This window comes from Myodes glareolus, chromosome 6 (assembly GCF_982192425.1).
Source record: "Myodes glareolus chromosome 6, mMyoGla1.1, whole genome shotgun sequence".
In the NCBI taxonomy this organism is placed as follows: domain Eukaryota; kingdom Metazoa; phylum Chordata; class Mammalia; order Rodentia; family Cricetidae; genus Myodes; species Myodes glareolus.
Genome location: NC_142031.1, coordinates 22,203,606 through 22,222,815, shown reverse-complemented (window position 1 = coordinate 22,222,815; position 19,210 = coordinate 22,203,606). Strand labels below are relative to the sequence as shown.

Sequence of the window (19,210 nt, the reverse complement as noted above, 5' to 3'; positions counted from 1 at the left end):
GACTCCATCTTAAACATTAGGAAATGGAGACACAGGAAGGAATAGCAACTGCAATGCAGCAGAGACACACTAGCCAATCAGATTCTGACACTCGAGCTCTGCCAGCACAGTTGCACCACTGTCCCCTGTGACTAGTATGTCTACAGTTCTCCCTCAGGTGCATGAGAACTTTCCAGCAGTTCACTGTTCACTCTGGCAAAATTCAACACTCTACGCTTATACCTTTCCTCGTGGGCACAGAGAATAATTATTCAGAAAGTTTAGAAAGTACAGCAGCCTCCACTTCCACACTAAGAAACTATTGTGGCAGAATAAACATGGTGGTACAAAAGCACCACAATGTCTCCTCCTGGATTGTGAGCCTGAATGATGCAGGCTTTCCTTCCTTGTTTGTCATTGTGGCCAGGGGAGCCCCACATGGAACCCTGGGACTGACCCCACAGGTGACAGATAGCAGGCGGCAGAATTCGAGCCTAAGGCCTCCACCATTCCACCCTAAACCTGCCTTGCCCTGCACCCTGCATTGCTTAGAAGTCTAGAATGAGCCCATCTCTTCCTGGACAGGAGCCCACTCTCCATACTATCCCACCTTCCCTAGACGGAGTTCCACTGTCCACGTCTGCTTCACTCCCTCCTAGATCAGGCTCTGCATCAGTATCTACACTTAAAGGAAAAGAAAAAAGGGAGGAGAGAAAGAAACAAGGAAGGGAATGTTGAGAGAAGAGAGAGGAGGGGAGGTGGGGAGGGGAGGAGCATGATGGCTGGAAGGTCTGGGAGCTGTAAATGTCAGGGTCTAAGAGTGCTCAGCAAACAGAAGTCGAGCTGAGGAAAAGCAGCAGTTGATAAGGAGATTGTCAGGGGCTGTATTTTCCTCTTCCCAGCCATTACCAGAATAACATTATCCATGGGAAAGATTGAAAACCTTTTTCAGAACTAGTATAGCTAAGCCTCACTCTTTGGCCTCTTGTGTCTTTTGTGGGCTCCCCACAACCCTGCTTCCTCCAGCCTGATCTCCATCTGCTGGGATGTGGGATGTTTTCCTGTCTATTATTACCAGCAAAGCATGATCAGAAAGGACAGCACACTTTGACACCTCATGAAAGCGAGGAACTATTCACAAGGATGAAAAATACCCCCCTTTCAAGAGGGCCCATCTCTGTGTCTAAGGAGCTGGATTCTCCTTTACTAGCAGCAGAGAGGAGGAGAGGATGTGGAAGAGCTAGGTGGGAGAACGGCCTTTCCCTTGGCAAAGCAGAAGACTGGTCTTACGGAGAAAATTGGAGTGTAGGTGGAAGAGGAGAGCGATGAGAGGAAAACAGACTTTCGAGGAGGAAAATTGCTACAGACATTTCCTTCCACCCCACAGAAACAGGTGCACATGCTCTGAGTAGCCAAGCCCAAAACAGAGATGAAGAGAGCACAGCAGGAGACAGAGTACTGCACATACAACAGAAAGAGTATCTCCATGCCTGAGAACATATGGGTGACTGTGATAATTAGAGCCATGGCTGGTGGATTGTTTTTTTAAATTCCTTTTTGTAATCTCAAATCACAATTCTTAACATGGCAAGCTACAGCCAAACCTGTACACGGACTGCTTTGAGAATACTGGCCTCTTAAAGGCCTCTTGGCACTAGTCAGGCACATGCTTAGGACTGCAGGGTGTCACTGTCAGGGCTCTATGCTCAGTGCTGGCTTTCCTCTACACGCCTGGCAGAAGCGGGCAAGCAGGTGGCCGTGAAGTAGGGAGCCACCGCCCTCTTGTCCCCATTACCTGGAAATCCAGAACTCACACTTCTGCCAGGTTTTGCTGTGGCATACTGCAGGAGAAAACCCCCATAGAAAGCAGCCCCCCTCAAGCAAACTGTCACTTCCAAAGCTCCAAACCCTGACAAATGACAGAAGAAGACTTGCCTGCAAGAGCTGGTGGCTCAGATTGCTTGGTATGAGGGAGAATACTTTTCTCAGGCATGAGGGAAAATACTTTTTTTTTTTTAACTTCCCAACCATCTTCCCCCATGTTATAAGCCATTACTTTGGAAAATTCTGCCATAATCAACAAATTAAAGTCCCCCCCCCCAAAGTAAGCACATTACCAAATAAATTTTCAATCATCTGTTGCCAACATTTAAACAGGCAGAAATGCCTGTGACTCTCCTACATTCCTGGGCTCATCCTCAGCAGCAGCAAACGTGCTGCAGCAGAGCACTTTGATCTTCCCAAGTCCCAGGAGAAAATCGATGATACAACTTTAATGCATTTGTACAGCAAGGCTTCATGTTATTATTATTTTTACCCAATGTGGCTTAACTCAAGTGAAAAAGGTGTACTGGGTCTCAGCACCGCCCTGTGGTGAAAGTGAATTATTTTTCTAAAACTGGATTGTAGCAGAGCCAGCTACATTCACAGAAAATGGCCAATTAAAAAGCAATTATGTCTGTGATTGCAACTTGTTGAAAGGCTGGGATTGTGGTGCTCCTGCGGAGGCAGGAGGATGGGCAAGTCCACAGGGTGACTTGTGTTAGGGTAAGCCAGCAAAAAGCCTGCTGTTCTTCCCCCACCATGGTGGTGGTGGGGCTCTGGTCATGTACCTTTGGGACCTACGTGAAGGGAACCAGGACTGAGCCTTACCTTCTCCTGGATGCGACCCTGCTGCTCCTTGTAGAAGGTGTCACGGCGGCTGAGCTCGGCCTCTCTGTTCTCCAGTTCCCTGGCCTAGTTGGAAGAGAACAAAGCCTGTGTTAGCTGGCAGCAGGGAGAAGGCAACTGACGTTTCTGCTCACAACAATGCTTGGTGAGAAAATCAGGAGTAATGTACAGAGAGCCTATGCTGTGGCAGGTCATGCACATGTGTTACGCTCAATTTTCACACAGTACTTCAAGGTGGATAATTAGCACAACCATTTTGCAGATGATAAGCACTAACATTTACTGAATGCTTACTATCTGCCAAACCCTGTTCTACATGCTTCTTGGGCATTTCTAGGTTCCTTCCAATGCCTATGAGGAAGGAAGAGTGCACTAAGTTAATGAAGGTCAAGAGTCACAGTGGATCCCCATAACAGGAGATTCAACAGAGGGGCCAAGTAACTATTCAACAGCCATGTAGAACAGAGAAGAACTTGGGTCTGGCTAAAGCCCTAAGCTGCCTCCAACTTCAGTCTCGAAAGAGCAGATTGTGGCACTGGTTTTGGAGTCCTGATATTTGGTGGTACACCACAACACTGCCCTATATGCTAAGCTGTCGTGGTAGGGGTTCCTGTTTATAGCAAGAGAGCCAGAGTTCTAAAGAGGAGGGGATTTATTCCCCTAGGTGGTTAAGCAGTGTGTGTGTGAGTGAGTCATTTGAAGACAGTTTAAAAGAACCTCCCTCCTTCAGTTATGGTAAGGATGGTGGCTCAGCTAGACAGAATGGACAATCAGGAAAGCAGTCTTGGGGTGCAGCCCAGTACTCTCCTTAAGGAGCTATATGACTTTGAACAACTTCCTTGTTTGTACAGAACACCTCTCTGGTGCAATGGCTAAAACTGAAACAGAAGTGTCCTCTGCTTCCACACCTATAAGACTGTCTGTGAAGGCTGAGGGACCCCCAACAGAAATGAGCAGGGTCAGAATAAGGCATCTACAAAGGCTCACAGCACTGGAGCGGCAGGGAGCATGTGCCCCTTACTGGAATACCCACATCTTCAGCCCTTTAGGGGCTTGTCAGTATGAGTATTAAGCCCCACTGCCTCTGTCTTTCCTACACAGAAGCAGTCATCAGGGGTCAGAGAGCTTGGGACAGTCTGGGGTAGGTACCTGGAAGAGGGATATTTCTCCTAATGGCTATATACCCCTATGAGGGCTGTGTGCCCAAACACTACACCAGGCTCCTAGTGGCACTTACTCTCACCATCCCCAAGAGAACAAGCTTATCAATGACTGAGGTCCACTATGAACCTGAATCACATGATTTCCAAGTCCTGACCCTTTTATTTTAAGATACCCTATCGTCTCTGCAGATGAGTTTGAATCCCTCAAAAATACAAAGGAAGAAAACAGGCAAAGATTCTGAAAGCCCCTCTCCTTGGCAATGATATTCTTGCTGGCCTAGAATCTTTCAGAACAGCAGCAAACTAAGCAGCAGTGGGAGCTACCTGCATACCAGTATGAGCATGCACGTGCTGAAGGGCTCAAGGAAAGGGCTAACGTTCAGGCAATGCCAGGCTATATGTCTGAGAATAGAATTCTGATACTGGCTCTGGCAAGTGGCCTCGCTAGTCTTGGGTAAGCTACCTTCCTTGTGTATTTCCCTTTACCTGTCAACTGGAGCAAAGAAACAACTTGGCTCCCCAGAGGCTGAAGAATCTAAAAATTCCAAGAAGGTTCTGGAATTCCAATGCTCTGGCAAAGCTAAACAGAGACAAGGGACTACATGCAGGGATTCCTCACAGGATCTTTTAAGAAGGCTCTTGGAATGCCTCTGGAATGCCAATACGCCAGCAAAGCTAAACATAGGCAGTGGACTGAATGCCAGGGATTTCTCATAGGATCTTTTAAAGCACAATGATGAGATGATGAGGCTGTGTCCCAGGCACACAGGCATAGCTAATCTGTGTGGGGCCTCTCAGCAACCCAGCATCAACTGTGAACGATCTCTAGTTCAATCAGAGGAGAAGCACATCTGATACAATTAAGCAGACAGTATGGGAATATCTTGCAGGGTTTGGACCTGTCATTTTCTGACCTGTAGTTCCAGCCAAGCAGAAATATGACATCCAAAGGCAAAACTATCATGAGACTCTTCATTTGCTATGCCCTAGGGGCGGCTGAGGCAGAAAGGACAAGGAAGCTCATCCAGGCATGTACCCACCCTTCTTATGGCATACTGTGATTCTGTCTCTGGGCAAAGGTTCCTGGAATACTCAGCCAGCAGCCACTAGGACACACATCAGCAAACAGTTGCAGATGCAAAGCTCTGAACAGAGATGCCTCACCATCAGACTTACTGCCAGTCTAGAGACTGAGACTAACCTAAGTCTGCAAGAAATGACAAAAGAAGGATCAGGTAAGGATGTAATGGGCAATCAGGGAGGGAAGAGTAAGGACAGCCCACTTGACTGGAAGCTCTGTGGTTTGTGCACCTCTTCATGATGTTCCTGCCAAGCAGTGCTTGCCTACTCCAGTCACCTGTGAGACTGGTAATGAAATCTCCATGAGCAATAATGTACAGGAGGCAATGCAGGGAAGAGCCCACAGCAGACACCCAAAGATTTCATCTTGGTGAATGAGGAGTGCATCAGACAACAGCAGCTCTACTACAAGGCTTACAGTCAGCAGGCTTCCTAGAAACAGGCATCTTTCCAGGTGATACTGGAGTGGCCATCATGGTCCCAGTAACTGGCTCAGTAATTCCTTAGCTGCTCCCAAGTGTCTATTACAAAAAAGCATTCCTGAAAAGGGGCTCTGGCTGTACCAGATGTGTTCATGGAACTCAGTCCATGTGGGAAAAGCAAATATGTATGTAGATAGTCAGTTTCAGAGTCTGATATGCGGGGGAGACTATGACCCTATAACCTGTGAACTAGCAGGCTGCTATTTTGTCTAAAGAAATCCCAACCAAGTCCTCTGGGAAAACAAATTCTAAAACAAACCAGTTATGTTGCTTCAAACATACAGGACAAGAATCACCATTACGACATTGTGCAAAGTTGAAGGAAGGCTTTGAGCGTGAGTGGAGGGATCTTTAGTGGATTAGTAGAGGGCCTCTTTCCATCAAGACTATACTGCTAGTTCACACTTTGATGCACCGCTGCTGCTCCACACACACAGCAGCAGAGAAATGCATGCCTGAAAAGACACAGTCAAAACTGTGAAAAGACACAGGTTCAAAACTAAGATTAAAGAGCTAACACAGAAGGGACACACAAAGCAGTAGGCAGAATGTGAGCCACAGGCCTGCTGGGCTGGGGCTGAAGCAGGCCAGGACAGCCAGGACCTCCCAATCCTGAAGGATAAAAATAAACCCCACCATACAGAGGAGGGGCAGGAACTAAGCTGGACATCTGGAGCTGAGGGTGAACACTGAAGCAAAAACGAGGCATTACAAATTTCCACAGACCCCTCTAGCACATGGTTTTCTGTTTGTCCCACATAAACAGGTGAGAGGCCAAAGGCCCAACCCAGGACAACAAGCTCAGCACCCACTTTCTGAGGCCTCTGCAGTGTATCACGACAGCTGTGCAGACAGAAGGAAGATCTGGGCCTGACCCGGTAGTACAGTCAGTTAAAAAAATGACATCAGTGTACAAAGGCCACTTGAAGGTGAGCAAGGAAAAAAAGCAGCCAGACAAATCTCATACTGTGAATCTAGACTCATTTAGGTGAGGAAGCATACTGGCAAAACCAGTAACTAAGACAGATTCATCCCAGATCAAACTAATGTCATAGGACAATATCACAAGCATGAAAGGATTTTATGGGGACACTTCAAACACAAGACAAAACAATGTAATAAAAAGTCAGATGGCATCATTAAGCTTCAACAACCAAGAACTAAGACAGGAGTGTGCATACACACATGCTCAAACACACAGGCATGCACAAACACCTATCCCGAGTGTTCCAGCAAGTAACTTCATCTGTGTAGATTTCAATGCGCTATTCTAAAAGACAAGGATTTTTACTCTTCTAAACAGAACATAAGTATCACTTAAAAAATAAGATTGACACCTCATCAAATATGCATAGTATTTGATCTCCTACTGATAAAATATTATTATACCTGTTTAAGTTGCCTCAAGAAATGAATGATTTTTCATTTATAAAAAGGAAATTAAGAGCATAAAATAAGCAAACCCCCAAACATATTAATACTCAAGTCTTCAAAATAAAAACTGCAATGTGATAAGATAAACTCTAAGCATAGGGCAGTAAAGGGAAATGAACAATTCCCTTTTTGGGAATGGTACAGAGTTACCAGCCAGAGGCAGCAGGCGGGGATGATAAACAGGCCTGAAGCAGAAGCTGGGGACTGGCAAGCACAGGTATAATGGCTACCACAAAGGGATTGCATGGGAAGAAGGGCAGAGGCAAACACCACTCACTGACTGAAGCCACTTAATTTTGTAAACTGATATTTAGCAATAGATAAATACAAAATTTAAATTGTTTAATCTCATTCTTTTGGGAAAAAGATGATCATTTGGATAAAATACAAACCAAGTAGATGATACTTTCAAGAGACCTAGACACCTATACGAACAGTCATGCAGAACAACAACAAACCCTTCACTGGACAGAAATAAATAAATATTCAATAAAAACTTAAAATATGTATGAGACAGAGAGTGTGGGCAAGTGAGAGCAAGTGCACTACCACCACCAAGAGATAAAATAAGAGAATCAGATCACTAACAGTTAAGACATCGGAATCAAGACACTGTGCTGACACGAGAGGGATCTAGCAGAGAAAGGCAGATGTCTATGAAGAGACAAAGAATCTTTACAGTGATAGAAATGGCCTCGGATTATTACAAATCCACTGAGTAATCTTCACATGTGGCTTCTTTCTTGTTTCCTTTGAGATTTGACTTCAACTTCTGCTGGCATAATTACCAAGTGTCTAGGTGTGGGTCACTGGGATCTTACACACTAAACACTTGGTCTAATTTTCTAGGAACCTGAAGCAGAATTTTAAATTCTTGTTTTTCTTTCTAGATTTCTTGACACCAGGTTGTTTGTTTAAATAACCACCTTTGCAGGCAGCCATGTTTCCAACAAATATCTATGGTTGTTTTTAGACAAAATCCCTGGGAAAAGCAGGTTTGCAATGAGAAAGTGAGTTGGGTCAGATGAAGATGAACTTTTTCAAATGGGATGTTTCAGAGAAACAGCAGGAAGGAACAACACCTAAGAGCTCCAGCCTTTTCTGCCTCTCCAGTGCTCCTCCAGGCTTTCATGCTACCTGTGCTGATGGTTTTGGGATTACCAAGGAGCTTTGAAGAGGGAAGGATGAAATACGGTCAGTTAAAATAGCCAAACCTTTGCTGTTCTGACTGAAAGTCTCTTATTTTCTTATACAAATGTTTGGTGTGGGAGACCCTTCTGTATTTGTGTTGCTTTCATTGGTTATTAAAGAAACTGTCTTAGCCTAGTTGATAGGGCAGAACTCAGGTAGGCGGGGAAGATAAAACAGAATTCTTCTGGAGGAAGAAAGCAGAGTCAGGCAGACGCCATGGTTCTCCTGCCCAAGACGGACACTGGTTAGACTTATGCCGGTAAGCCACAGTAAAGTAGCGATACACATTAATGGAGATGGGTTAAATTAGTATGTGAGAGTTAGCCAAGAAGAGGCTTGATATAATGGGCCAGGCAGTAATTTAATTAATAAAATTTCTGTGTGGTTATTTCGGGGCTAAGCTAGCCGGCGGCAGGACGCAACCTGCTCCTCTTACTACAAATGTTCCTGCCTTGGGTTAATGTTCAAAATTGTGACAAAATGCCAGGTGTGGTGGCACCTTTAACTCCATCACTTGCATTCAGGGGGCAGAGGCAGGCAGATAGAAATCTATGAGCTCAGAGCTAGCCTGGTCTACATAGTATGTTCTAGGCTACCTAAAACTATATAGAAAGACTTTTAAAAAATGTGAGAAAGTATACTCTATTTTCTGTCACTGTTACCATAGATTCTTGAGAGTGGATTGGTAGAGAGGGCCTTAGTCCACCACTTGCACTGACAATCAGATGAGGTGATATAAAATCACTGGCACACCAAACAGAGACAGCCTAGGATAGTATCATGAACCTAGAAACAAGTCTCTATTCAAATCAAACATAGAGAGGTCAGCTCCTCCAGCTGCCCCACCTTTCTAAGAAGGGACCCCAGATTTCCATCACCTATTCCTCCCACTTCTGCCATCTGAGAATCTGCTCATTCTTCCTGTCATCTCTCCTTTCCAAATAGGGACCTCAGACTCCACCAGAACTCTACCCAGCCCAGTGACCTTCCACAGTCTTCTGGAGACTGGTTGTGAGGACCTTCTAAGTCTACAGACTGCCTACTCCCATGATCCGAAGCTCCACATAGCAATGGTTGAGTGAATATTGCTTCTTATACTCCATTTGAACATCAAGTCCCCTGAAGACTGAACCCTAAGTCTCACTCATCTGGTCAACAACCAGACAAGTCAGAACAATAGCAAACAGAGATCCAAACACCCTCTCAACCAAGGGGAAACAATGTCTGTACCAGGAAACGCCAACAACCTAACTCTAGATACTGGGCCCCCATCACAAAACATGAACAAATTCAATAACCAAGATAATAGACACTTTGCAAAAATTAGTACTACCATAATAATATTCCTGAGAAAAGTGATTTAGATGGTATACAAAAATAATGTCTTCAAAATAACAATAATAAATATGATTTATAAACTCAAAGAGGATACAAATAAATATGAGAATGAAGACCATGAAAACAAATAGTTGAATAAAACAATGAAAATAATTCAAGATATTAAAATGTATTTTAATAAAGAGAATCTCTGAAAAATAGCCAAAGTGAAATTAAAAAAAATCTAAAGGGAAATAAAAATTTGAATAAGTTAAAAAATTAGAGGAAAGCCTCAGCAATAGACTGGATCAAATGGAATACAGAATATTGGACCTCGAAGACAAATTCACTCAAAAAATGAATAAGTAAAGGTGAAATAAAAAAAATAAATAAAAAACTATGACAGAGTATGAAGGATTTCTGAGACAATAAAAAACGAACAAACCTATGAATAAATACAGGAAAAAGAGAAGACATGCAAGTTAAAGGCACAGAAAAATGTTTAAGACATTATACAAGAAAACTTCCCTAATCTAAGGAAAGAGATGCCTATCAAAAGAAACTCCCATGACACATAATAATCAAAACACTACATGTACAATACAAAGAAAGCTGCAAGGGACAAGACCAAATCACAACTAAAGGCAGGTACTTCAGAGTAACACTTGAGTTTTCTATAGAAACTTAAGAAGCGAGAAGGGCTCAGACCTATGTCCTATTAAAGTCTTTCAACAACATATGCCACCTAGACTACTATACTAAGCAAAACTATTAGTTGTAACTAAAAAATAAGAAAAAAAAATCCCAAGCTAGAGAAAGATTTAAGAAACGTGCTGACACTAAGCTAGCTCTACAGAGACTACCAGAAACAATATGTAATTCTGGAGAAAAGGTAAAATGTGCACAAGAATGAACAGGGAATTAATAAATCCAGAATGTTTAATGAAAAGAGGACTAAGAAAACACCACAAAACAACAAATGACAGTAACTAATACACACTGCTCAATAACTCTGAATTTTAATGATCTCAATTTCCCAATAAAGAGACACAGACTAACAGATTAGGCCAGAAAATAGGGTATATATTTTTGCTGCCTCTAAGAAACATACCTTACCACCAATATATAGCACTTTATGATAAATGGATAAAAGAAGGTATTCCAAACAAATAGAACAGAGAAACAATCAGGCAGGGCTAACCTAACATCTAACAAAATAGACTTCAGATTAAACCTAATCAGAAGAGATAGGGAGGATCACTTCATAGTCATTAAAGGACAGAGTATTTAAATCCTAAACATATAAGCATCAAACACAGAAACACCGAATTTCAGAAAACAAACATGATTAGATTTGAAACCACATATTGATCCTATCAGATTGAGAGTGGTGATGTCAATAACACACTCAACAATAGACAGGTCATCTGGGGAAAAAAACAGAGAAACTTGGGAGTTAAGTGATATCATAAATCAAATGGACCGAATATACCTATAAAACATTCCATTTAACTCAAGAATACACATTCTTCACAGTAGTCCATTGCTGCGGGAGTACCTTCCACTGCTTCAGCCAATAGTCGCTGAAGCACTAGCTCACAATGTTGTGGGAGCGCCTTCCGCTCCGTCAGCCAATAGCCACTGAAATACCAGCCCACTGGTATTTCTCTTTAAAAGAAGAGCGGCAAGCTCGGCTCGGCCTCTTGGTTCCGGCACTTGGTTCTGGCTCCTGCTCCAGCGACTAGGCTCCCTTCCTGACAGTTTATGGTGTATGTAAGTTTTACCCCCCAAAATAAATACCCCCTTAAAACACAATTGGTGTGAGATTGATTCGCCATTAGTCCATGGAACTTTCTCCAAAACTAACCACAATTAGGAAGCAAAGTAAGTCTAAACGATTTATAGAAAAATTTGAAACATTCTGCATTCTATCTGATCACAATGGAATACAGAAAGATACCAACTGCAATAGAAATGGTAAGGAGGACAAAAATTCACAGAAACTAAACAACACACTGCTAAAAGAAGAAAATTTGCAATTCCTAGACTTGAATGAAAATGAAAATGGAACATCCTAAAACCTTGGAACACAATGGAAACTGTCCTAATTTTTAATGAAATCATAGAAGGAAAACTTACCATTATTATTGTTGTTGTTATTGTTGTTGTATTCTGAGACAGGGTTTCTCTGTAGCTTTGGAGTCTGTCCTAGAACTAGCTCTTGTAGATCAGGCTGGCCTCATAGAGATTCATCTACCTCTGTCTCTGGCGTGCTGGGATTAAAGATGTATACCACCAGTGCTCGGCTTAAAATTTACCAATCTTAAGAAAGGTGCCTATCTGATTTCTCAGAAAATTAGAAAATAACCTTCCTCAAGACCCAGAAATACCGCTGTTGGGTATATACCCAAATGATGCTCAATCATATCACAAGGACACATGCTCAACTATGTTCATAGCAGCACTGTTTAGAACCTGGAAACAACCTAAATGTCCTTCAAATGAAAACTGAATACAGAAGATGTGGTACATTTACAAAATGGAGTACTACACAGCAAAAAAAATAATGACATCTTGAAATCTGCAGGCAAATAGATGGATCTAGAAAACATCATATTGAGCAAGGTAACCCAGACCCAGAAAGACAAATATAATATGTACTCACTCACAAGTGGATTTTAGACATAAAGAAAAAAAAAGCCAGCCTACAACTCACAATCCCAGAGAACCTAGACAAAAAAGAGGACCCTAAGAGAGAAATACATGGATCTAATCTACATGGGAAGTAGAAAAAGACAAGATCTCCTATGTAAATTAGGAGCATGGGGATCATGGGAGAGGGAAGAAGGAGAGGGAGGAGGAAGGGAGTGGAGTAGAGAAAAATACATAGCTCAATAAGAACAACAAAAACGATGCCTATCAAGGTACATGAAGTATATGGAACACCACACAGAATCAGAAAAAAACCTACACACAACACATAATAATGAAAACACTAAATATACAGAATAAGGAAAGAATATTGAAAGTTATAAGGGAAAAAGAAATCAGGTCACAAATAAAGGCAGGACCATTAGAATAACTCTTGACTTCTCAATGGACACTCTGAAAGCCAGAAGTGCCTAAATGGATGTACTACTAACTCTGGCACCACAGATACTAGCAGAGACTACAATGCCCAGTGAAGTTATCAATCACAATTGACAGGGAAAGAAAAACACTCCAATGATAAAAACCAAATTCGAGCAATTTTCACCTACTAATCCAGCTCTACAGAAGATACTAGAGGGAAAATTTAAGCCTGAAGAGGTTAACCATACCCAAGAGGTCACAAGAAATAAATAACCCCAGAATAGTAAATCAAAACAAAGGGGGAAAATATCTAAACCGCAGCAACAAAACAATAGGAATCAGTTAAACACTGCCCACTAATAACTTTCAATATTAATGGTCTCATCTCCCCAGTAAAATGGCAAAAACTAAGACAGAAACAGGACTGATCCAAGAAACACAACTCATTATCAAGGACAGGCATCACTCCAGAGCAAAAGGATGGAAAAGGTATTCCAACCAAATGGACCCAAGAACCAAGCAAGTGTAGCAGCTATTTTCATACCTGAGAAAACAGAATTCAAACCAAAACTAGACAGAAAAGACAGGGTAGGACACCATATACGTAGTAAACAAAAAATCCACCAAGAGTATATTGCAATGCTAAACATCTCTGCACCAAACACCAACAATTAATAAGTGAAATTTCATTTATTATGGAACAGGAAAGTTTCTGTTGGCAAAGGACACCACCATTCAGGTAAAGTGGCAGCCTACAGAATAGAAAAGATTTTTTTAACCAATCATATATCTGATACGGTTAGTATCTAGAATATATAAAGGACTAAAAAACTAATTATTAAAAATAACAACAATAAATAACTCAATTAAAAACTGAGATATAAAACTAAGCAGAATTTCCAAAAGATGAAACAGCAAAGGCTGAGAAACATTTACATAAATGTTCAACAGTTTTAGTCATCAGAAAAATGCAAATTAAAACTATTGAGATTTCATCTTTCTCTACTCTGACTGGTCAAGATCAATAATCACACATGCTGATGGAGAGGATACGGGAAAAGGAAAACACATATTCATTGCTTATGGGAGAACAAACTGGTACAGCACTATGGAAATCATAAAATCAGTGCTGTGGTTCCTCAAGAAGTTAGGAATCAATCTACCTCAAAATCCAGCTACACCACTTGGACATATACCCAAAGAACTCTACATTCTACTACAGAGATTCTTGCTCATCCATGCTCATTGCTGTCCATTGACAGGAAATAGAAACAACCCAGACGTCTATCAACTGATGAATGGATAATGGAAATATGGTACATTTCCACAATGGAATATTATTTAGCTGTTAAGAAAAATGAAATTCTAAGGTAAATAAATGTCAGAAAAATAATCATTCTGAGTTAAGTAACCCAGACTCCAAAAGAAAAACAGTATATTTTCTCTCATATGTGTACATTAGCTGTGAAAATGTGCTACAATCTTACTAACAACAGAGGTTAGATACTTAGGAAAGGACCAGGGTAGAGGAAAAGATCTTTCAAGGAAGGAAAAACAAAACATATTGCTATGGAGATACAAAGGGGAAATTAAAATAGAAGGACTAAATAGGGAAGGGGATGGGAGAAGAGGGGAAAAGAGGAAATACAGGAGGGGTAACTAACATTAAAGGTCACTTGAGAAACCATGTGGAAACCTACTGTAGAAACTTCCTAAAATATATACATATATGAAATGAATCTAAATGGAATTATCAAATAATAAAGGAAGATAAAGCTCTAATAAAATGTCTTATGTCACCAAGTAAAATTTACAGCACCAGAAAGGGGTTATCTTGTTGAATTGTTGGCCAAAGGGGTCTAATGGAAAACCCCCAAACATCACAAGACTACTGATTACCCTACACAACCTGACTGTAAGTCCTATTACTGAATACAATGCTGACTTATGTCACTGAACATGGAGAAGTTGAGCTGGTGCCAAATCAGAAGCTTTACCCTTACTGACTAGTGTTTATGGTACTAGAAGGCACTCTGCATGCCACTGGAGGAGAAAGGTAATCATCAATATCACCCAGTACAAACTCTGAGACCTATAATAGCGACCTGCTTGTAAAATACACTGGTACAATAGTGGTGCAAATGTTAGAGGAGTAAACAAACACTTCTTGACTGAATTTAAGGCTTACTGCATGAAATGGAACCCATACCTGGCATTACTAACATGGCCAAGAATATGAAACTAAATAGGTTATAGACCTAGGGGAAAATATAATACTATTATTTTGCAAAAGGAATATACTAAAAAAAGAGCTCCTGATTACTTAGCGCTATTCCCATAGATAGTGATTTGCTCAACACATATTAGAGAAACTTACTCTTGCAGTAGATAGGAATTAACACAAAGATCCACAATTGAACAATGTGCGGAGAGAGTGAGACCTTTAGACACTCAGTCCTAAATGGGATGTCTTCTCAAGGATCAGATATTTATGTTAAGAGGAAGCAAAAAGGTTTTAAGAACCAGAAGTTATGGATGACACCAAGGAAAAAATGTCTTACAGATCCAATAGAACCAAACGGACATATGAACCTCACAGCTTACAGCAGCACACACATGATCTGCATACATTCAAACCAGATGGAGTTTTAGCACTGAGAGGAAGAAGTGGATATGGGATCCAGTCCCGAAGAATTTATCTGCAAATGAGACCCACTGGCAAAGGGAAAATCATTCTTTTCCCTTTCCCAATGGTGTCTCACTGTTTATATTATCAGCCATTCATCAGGCAGGCCCTATGCCCAGGAGTAGGCGGCAAAAAAACAAACAAACAAACAAAAAAAAACAAAAAAAAAAGAACTCAATAATATTTTTGTAGACTATTTGTTCCATTTTTATTTTGAATTTTTTTTGTTCTATTGGTCTTCTGATTGTTTTTATTTCTGTTGTATGGGGTTTTATTTTAATTGTTTCTTAATTTTTTTGTTTGTTTAAAGAGAGAGAAAGATAAAGTTGGATGGGTAGGGAGGTGAGGAGGATCTGGAAGAAATGCAGGAGGTAAAAACATGATTAATATATTAATGCATCACAAAGTTCTTTAATAAAAGGGGGGAATTACATTCTATCAAACTGAAAAATCTAAAAGAAATGGATGAATTTCTAGGTATATTGGCCTACCAAAGCTAAATCAAGATGAAATAAATAATTTAAATAGCTCCATAACATCTAATGAGATAGAAGCAAAATTTAAAATCAAGTCCCAACCCTCAAAGAAAGCCCAGAACCAGATGGATTCAGTGCAGAATTCTACTGGACTGTCATAGGAGAACATATACCAATACTGCTCAAGTTATTCTGTAAAACAGAAAAGGAAATAACATTGCAAAATTATTTTCATGAAGCCAGTGATACTCTAATATAAAAATTAGGTAAAAACAACATAAAATATTAATAAAGAAAATAAACACAAAAGTTCACAATAAAATACTTGCAAACAAACAGATAAAGATAATTCAGCACGATCAAATCAGCTTCATCTAGAAATACAGTGGATAGTTCAATATTCATAAATTTAAAAAAATATAACTCACCACATAAAAAAACACGAGGACAGAAACAATATGATCACCTCATTAGATGAAAAAAGTAAAGTCTTTAAAGAGACAGAAAAAGTACAGACAGTCATAGATTAAAGTAGTAAAGAAAAATAAGCCACGTAAAGATGGAATATACACAGAGAGTCTAAATTATGTATATTATTGTGCTTTCTTTAAATTTTTTGACTGCAGAGAGACATTTTCTCCCCTGGGGGCTGCTAAGTTAAATCAACATAAAGGTACCTTGACCTCAAATTTTGGGTCTAAGAATGTGTTGCATTGGAAAAGAGGTTCTGCTTTTGTTTTCACAAAATATGACAACCTGTGGATTCCTTCCAGGCTAATGTGGTTTGATGGAAGAAAACATCCCTGAAAGATCTCCGTGACCCCTAAAAATATTTTCCCCAATAAACAGCAGAAAGCAGTTTTGAGAAAAGTACACACAAATACAAAAATGACTGTTTATAAATGTTTGTTTTCATTTAAAGGGAGATATGGTATATAGAAATGAATATTTTACATTGGTATGGATCTTGGTATACTGATACAAATTTAAGATCAATTTTGTTACACTATGTGTGTGTATACTCTTGTTTAAGATATTATTTTTATATAACTCATTAAAAATATAATACATAATTTAAAATTATGGATTAATAGATAGTCATCTATAATAGTCAAACTGTAGTCATATTAGTTAGGATTTCTAGATGTACAGAGATCTATTTCAGATGGATAGGTATTCTTCAAACCTTTCAAAGACCTACAGAACATGGGATTTAAAATGCTTTAAGAACTTAGACTTTTCTTGACAATGAGACATATTTCCTGGTAGCACCAATCTACATCAAGAGGAAAATGGGTATCAAAGAGACTCCTTATGGAGTTTGTTAGCCATTTGGGCAAGAAATTGCTCTTGCCTGGATGACTTTATGGTATTCTGTATGAACTAGACATGTTGGATTCACAGAAAAATTACTGCTAAAAAGGACTAAAGAAGGTGAGACAGTCCTTCAGGGTTGCTGCTTCATGAATGAGTCTGCAGACATTCTGCAGGAGACAGAAAAAAATGTCTTGCTTCATGGAAAAGTCTGCCAGATACTATCAGTTTGTAGGCTGAAGATAGATGCCCCAACATTAAAAAAAACTTTGAGTGACTGACTGTCTAGGCAGAAAGACGCCTCTGCCAATTCTAGAGTTTTGAAAGTTGCTTACAATGCATTTCCTGTTTACTTAGGTAATATTTTATCCTTCTGGGGTCTTTGATGGAGTTGAAGTCTAAACACTTTCTGACTGCATTTGAGTCCCACTCTGTAAGATGAAACCCATACCCGGGCACCATTATCAGGCCAAAAGGTCATAGGCCCTCTAGGAAAGTCTACTACTATTATTCTGCCAATTGGAAAGAGTACTAAATCAACTCTGAATGATTTAGACCAGTGCACCTCTCAGCCCCCACCAGAGAAGCTCCTTTCTGCAGCAGATGGCAATGAACATGAACCCATACTTGTCAAGGTTGAGAGAATGAGAGACTGCTGAAGGCTCATCACCAAATGAGACATCTGTATCACATTCCTTCCTTCCTTCCAGTTCACAGGGATCACGGCATAGAAGGGAGCACAAAGACTGTAAAAGCCAGAGGCGGTAGATGACTGTAAGAAAAGAGTGTCTTCCAGACACAGCAAACAGCTGTACACATGAACTCACAGCAGTTTTGACAACATGTACAAGACCTGTGCAAGCTCAAGCCAGACCGAGTCACAGTATGGAGGGGTGAGGGGAACACAAAGTCCCCTCCCTAACTAAGGAGCTTTTGGCAGCAGCTATGAGAGGAACAGTAAGTTTTCTTTAAGAATGTGGCCCCCTAGCAAATTGACCACACTCCAGAAGATAGTCAAAAGTCGAAGACTATATGGAAAACACAAATTGAACTTGAGTTTTAAAAATAAAATGAGGAGACAAAATTAGGTGGGTAGGGAGTTGGAGGTGGATCTGAGAATGTTGAGGGAGGGGTAATAAAACATTGTGTGAAATTATAAGAGGATTAATTTTAATTAATTTAAACATACAAAAACAAAATAAAATACTTATAAAAATCAACAAAAGAGATAAAAGTGATCAACACAGTGGAACAGAGCACTCCAGAATCTAAATGTAAGCAAGCACAGAGACCAAGGCTGGGAGTGGGGTAGTGCATCTCCAAATACAGATATGAGAATGCAAAAACTCAAAGCTAATGTTTTTGTAAATTTCTTAAATAAGTCCTGAAGGAATAGAATATTCTTGAAAGCAAACAGTCTCAGGGTGGGTTGGGTGGAAAAATAGAAAGGGAGGAAGAGTGGAGGAAGAGAAGAAAAGAGGGAGGATTGGAATTTCTATACCAGTCCTTAAAATATAACAAATAAAAACCAACAGAGGTCAGAGATTTAGAAATAGATTATACCGATTTTATTGAGCTGTTATAAGAAATCTAGAACAACAACAACAACAACAAGATAAACAAAACATTGTGGTCTAAAGGGCATGAACAATGTGTATCCCACAGGTTCAGAAGCAGATAGTTCAGTGGGCACTACCTAGCTAAATCTATGTTGTTCTCAGGGATGTAGCCTTAAGGAAAGAATCTTTTCCTTACTGTCTCTGGTTCCTCTGGATTATAGGGTCTAGGGACTATTCTCTTTTTCTTGGCTCTTGACTGTACCTTGAACATGACCTTTTCTGATTTTCTTCCCTCTTTCCTTCACAGAATCCTTGGGTTACACTGAGGCCGTCTGTACAATAGGACAACCTCTGCATCAAATGATGTCCTTAGCTTGATCACATCTGAAGAGTCCCTTTTGCATAAGGGATATAGTCACAGGTCGTAAAGATCTTAAGGGGCCACATTATTCTGCTTCCTAAAGAAAAAACATAGTCCTAATGACATGCTCTGGATATAAATAAAAAGGTTCCAAAAAAGTTAAAGGAAGGTACACTGAGCACCTCTCTAGGAGAGGAAAGCCAGTGTGGCTGTGTTAAGATTAGACAAATGTTACCAGAGATAAGAAAGGCAGTATTCTCAGAGCAGTAACAACCCTAAATGCACACATACTCATCAGCTGACAGGCAAATGCAGAACACTAATTGTGCAACCACAGATGGAGGCTTGAATACTCTACTCTGGAAATGCTGATGGAACAAGTAGATTCTTAAGAATCATCACACTGGACTGACAGTCTGCATCCCA

General features: G+C 40.4%; 1 protein-coding gene across 1 annotated transcript in view; it reads right to left on the bottom strand.

The window, feature by feature from the left end:
• Positions 1–19,210, bottom strand: part of Chchd6 (coiled-coil-helix-coiled-coil-helix domain containing 6) — a 225,879-nt gene that overhangs the window by 93,889 nt on the left and 112,780 nt on the right. The window contains exon 5 of the mRNA XM_048416602.3: positions 2,632–2,715. Coding sequence (XP_048272559.1) covers positions 2,632–2,715 — 84 coding nt within the window. The remainder of the gene's footprint in view (positions 1–2,631; positions 2,716–19,210) is intronic.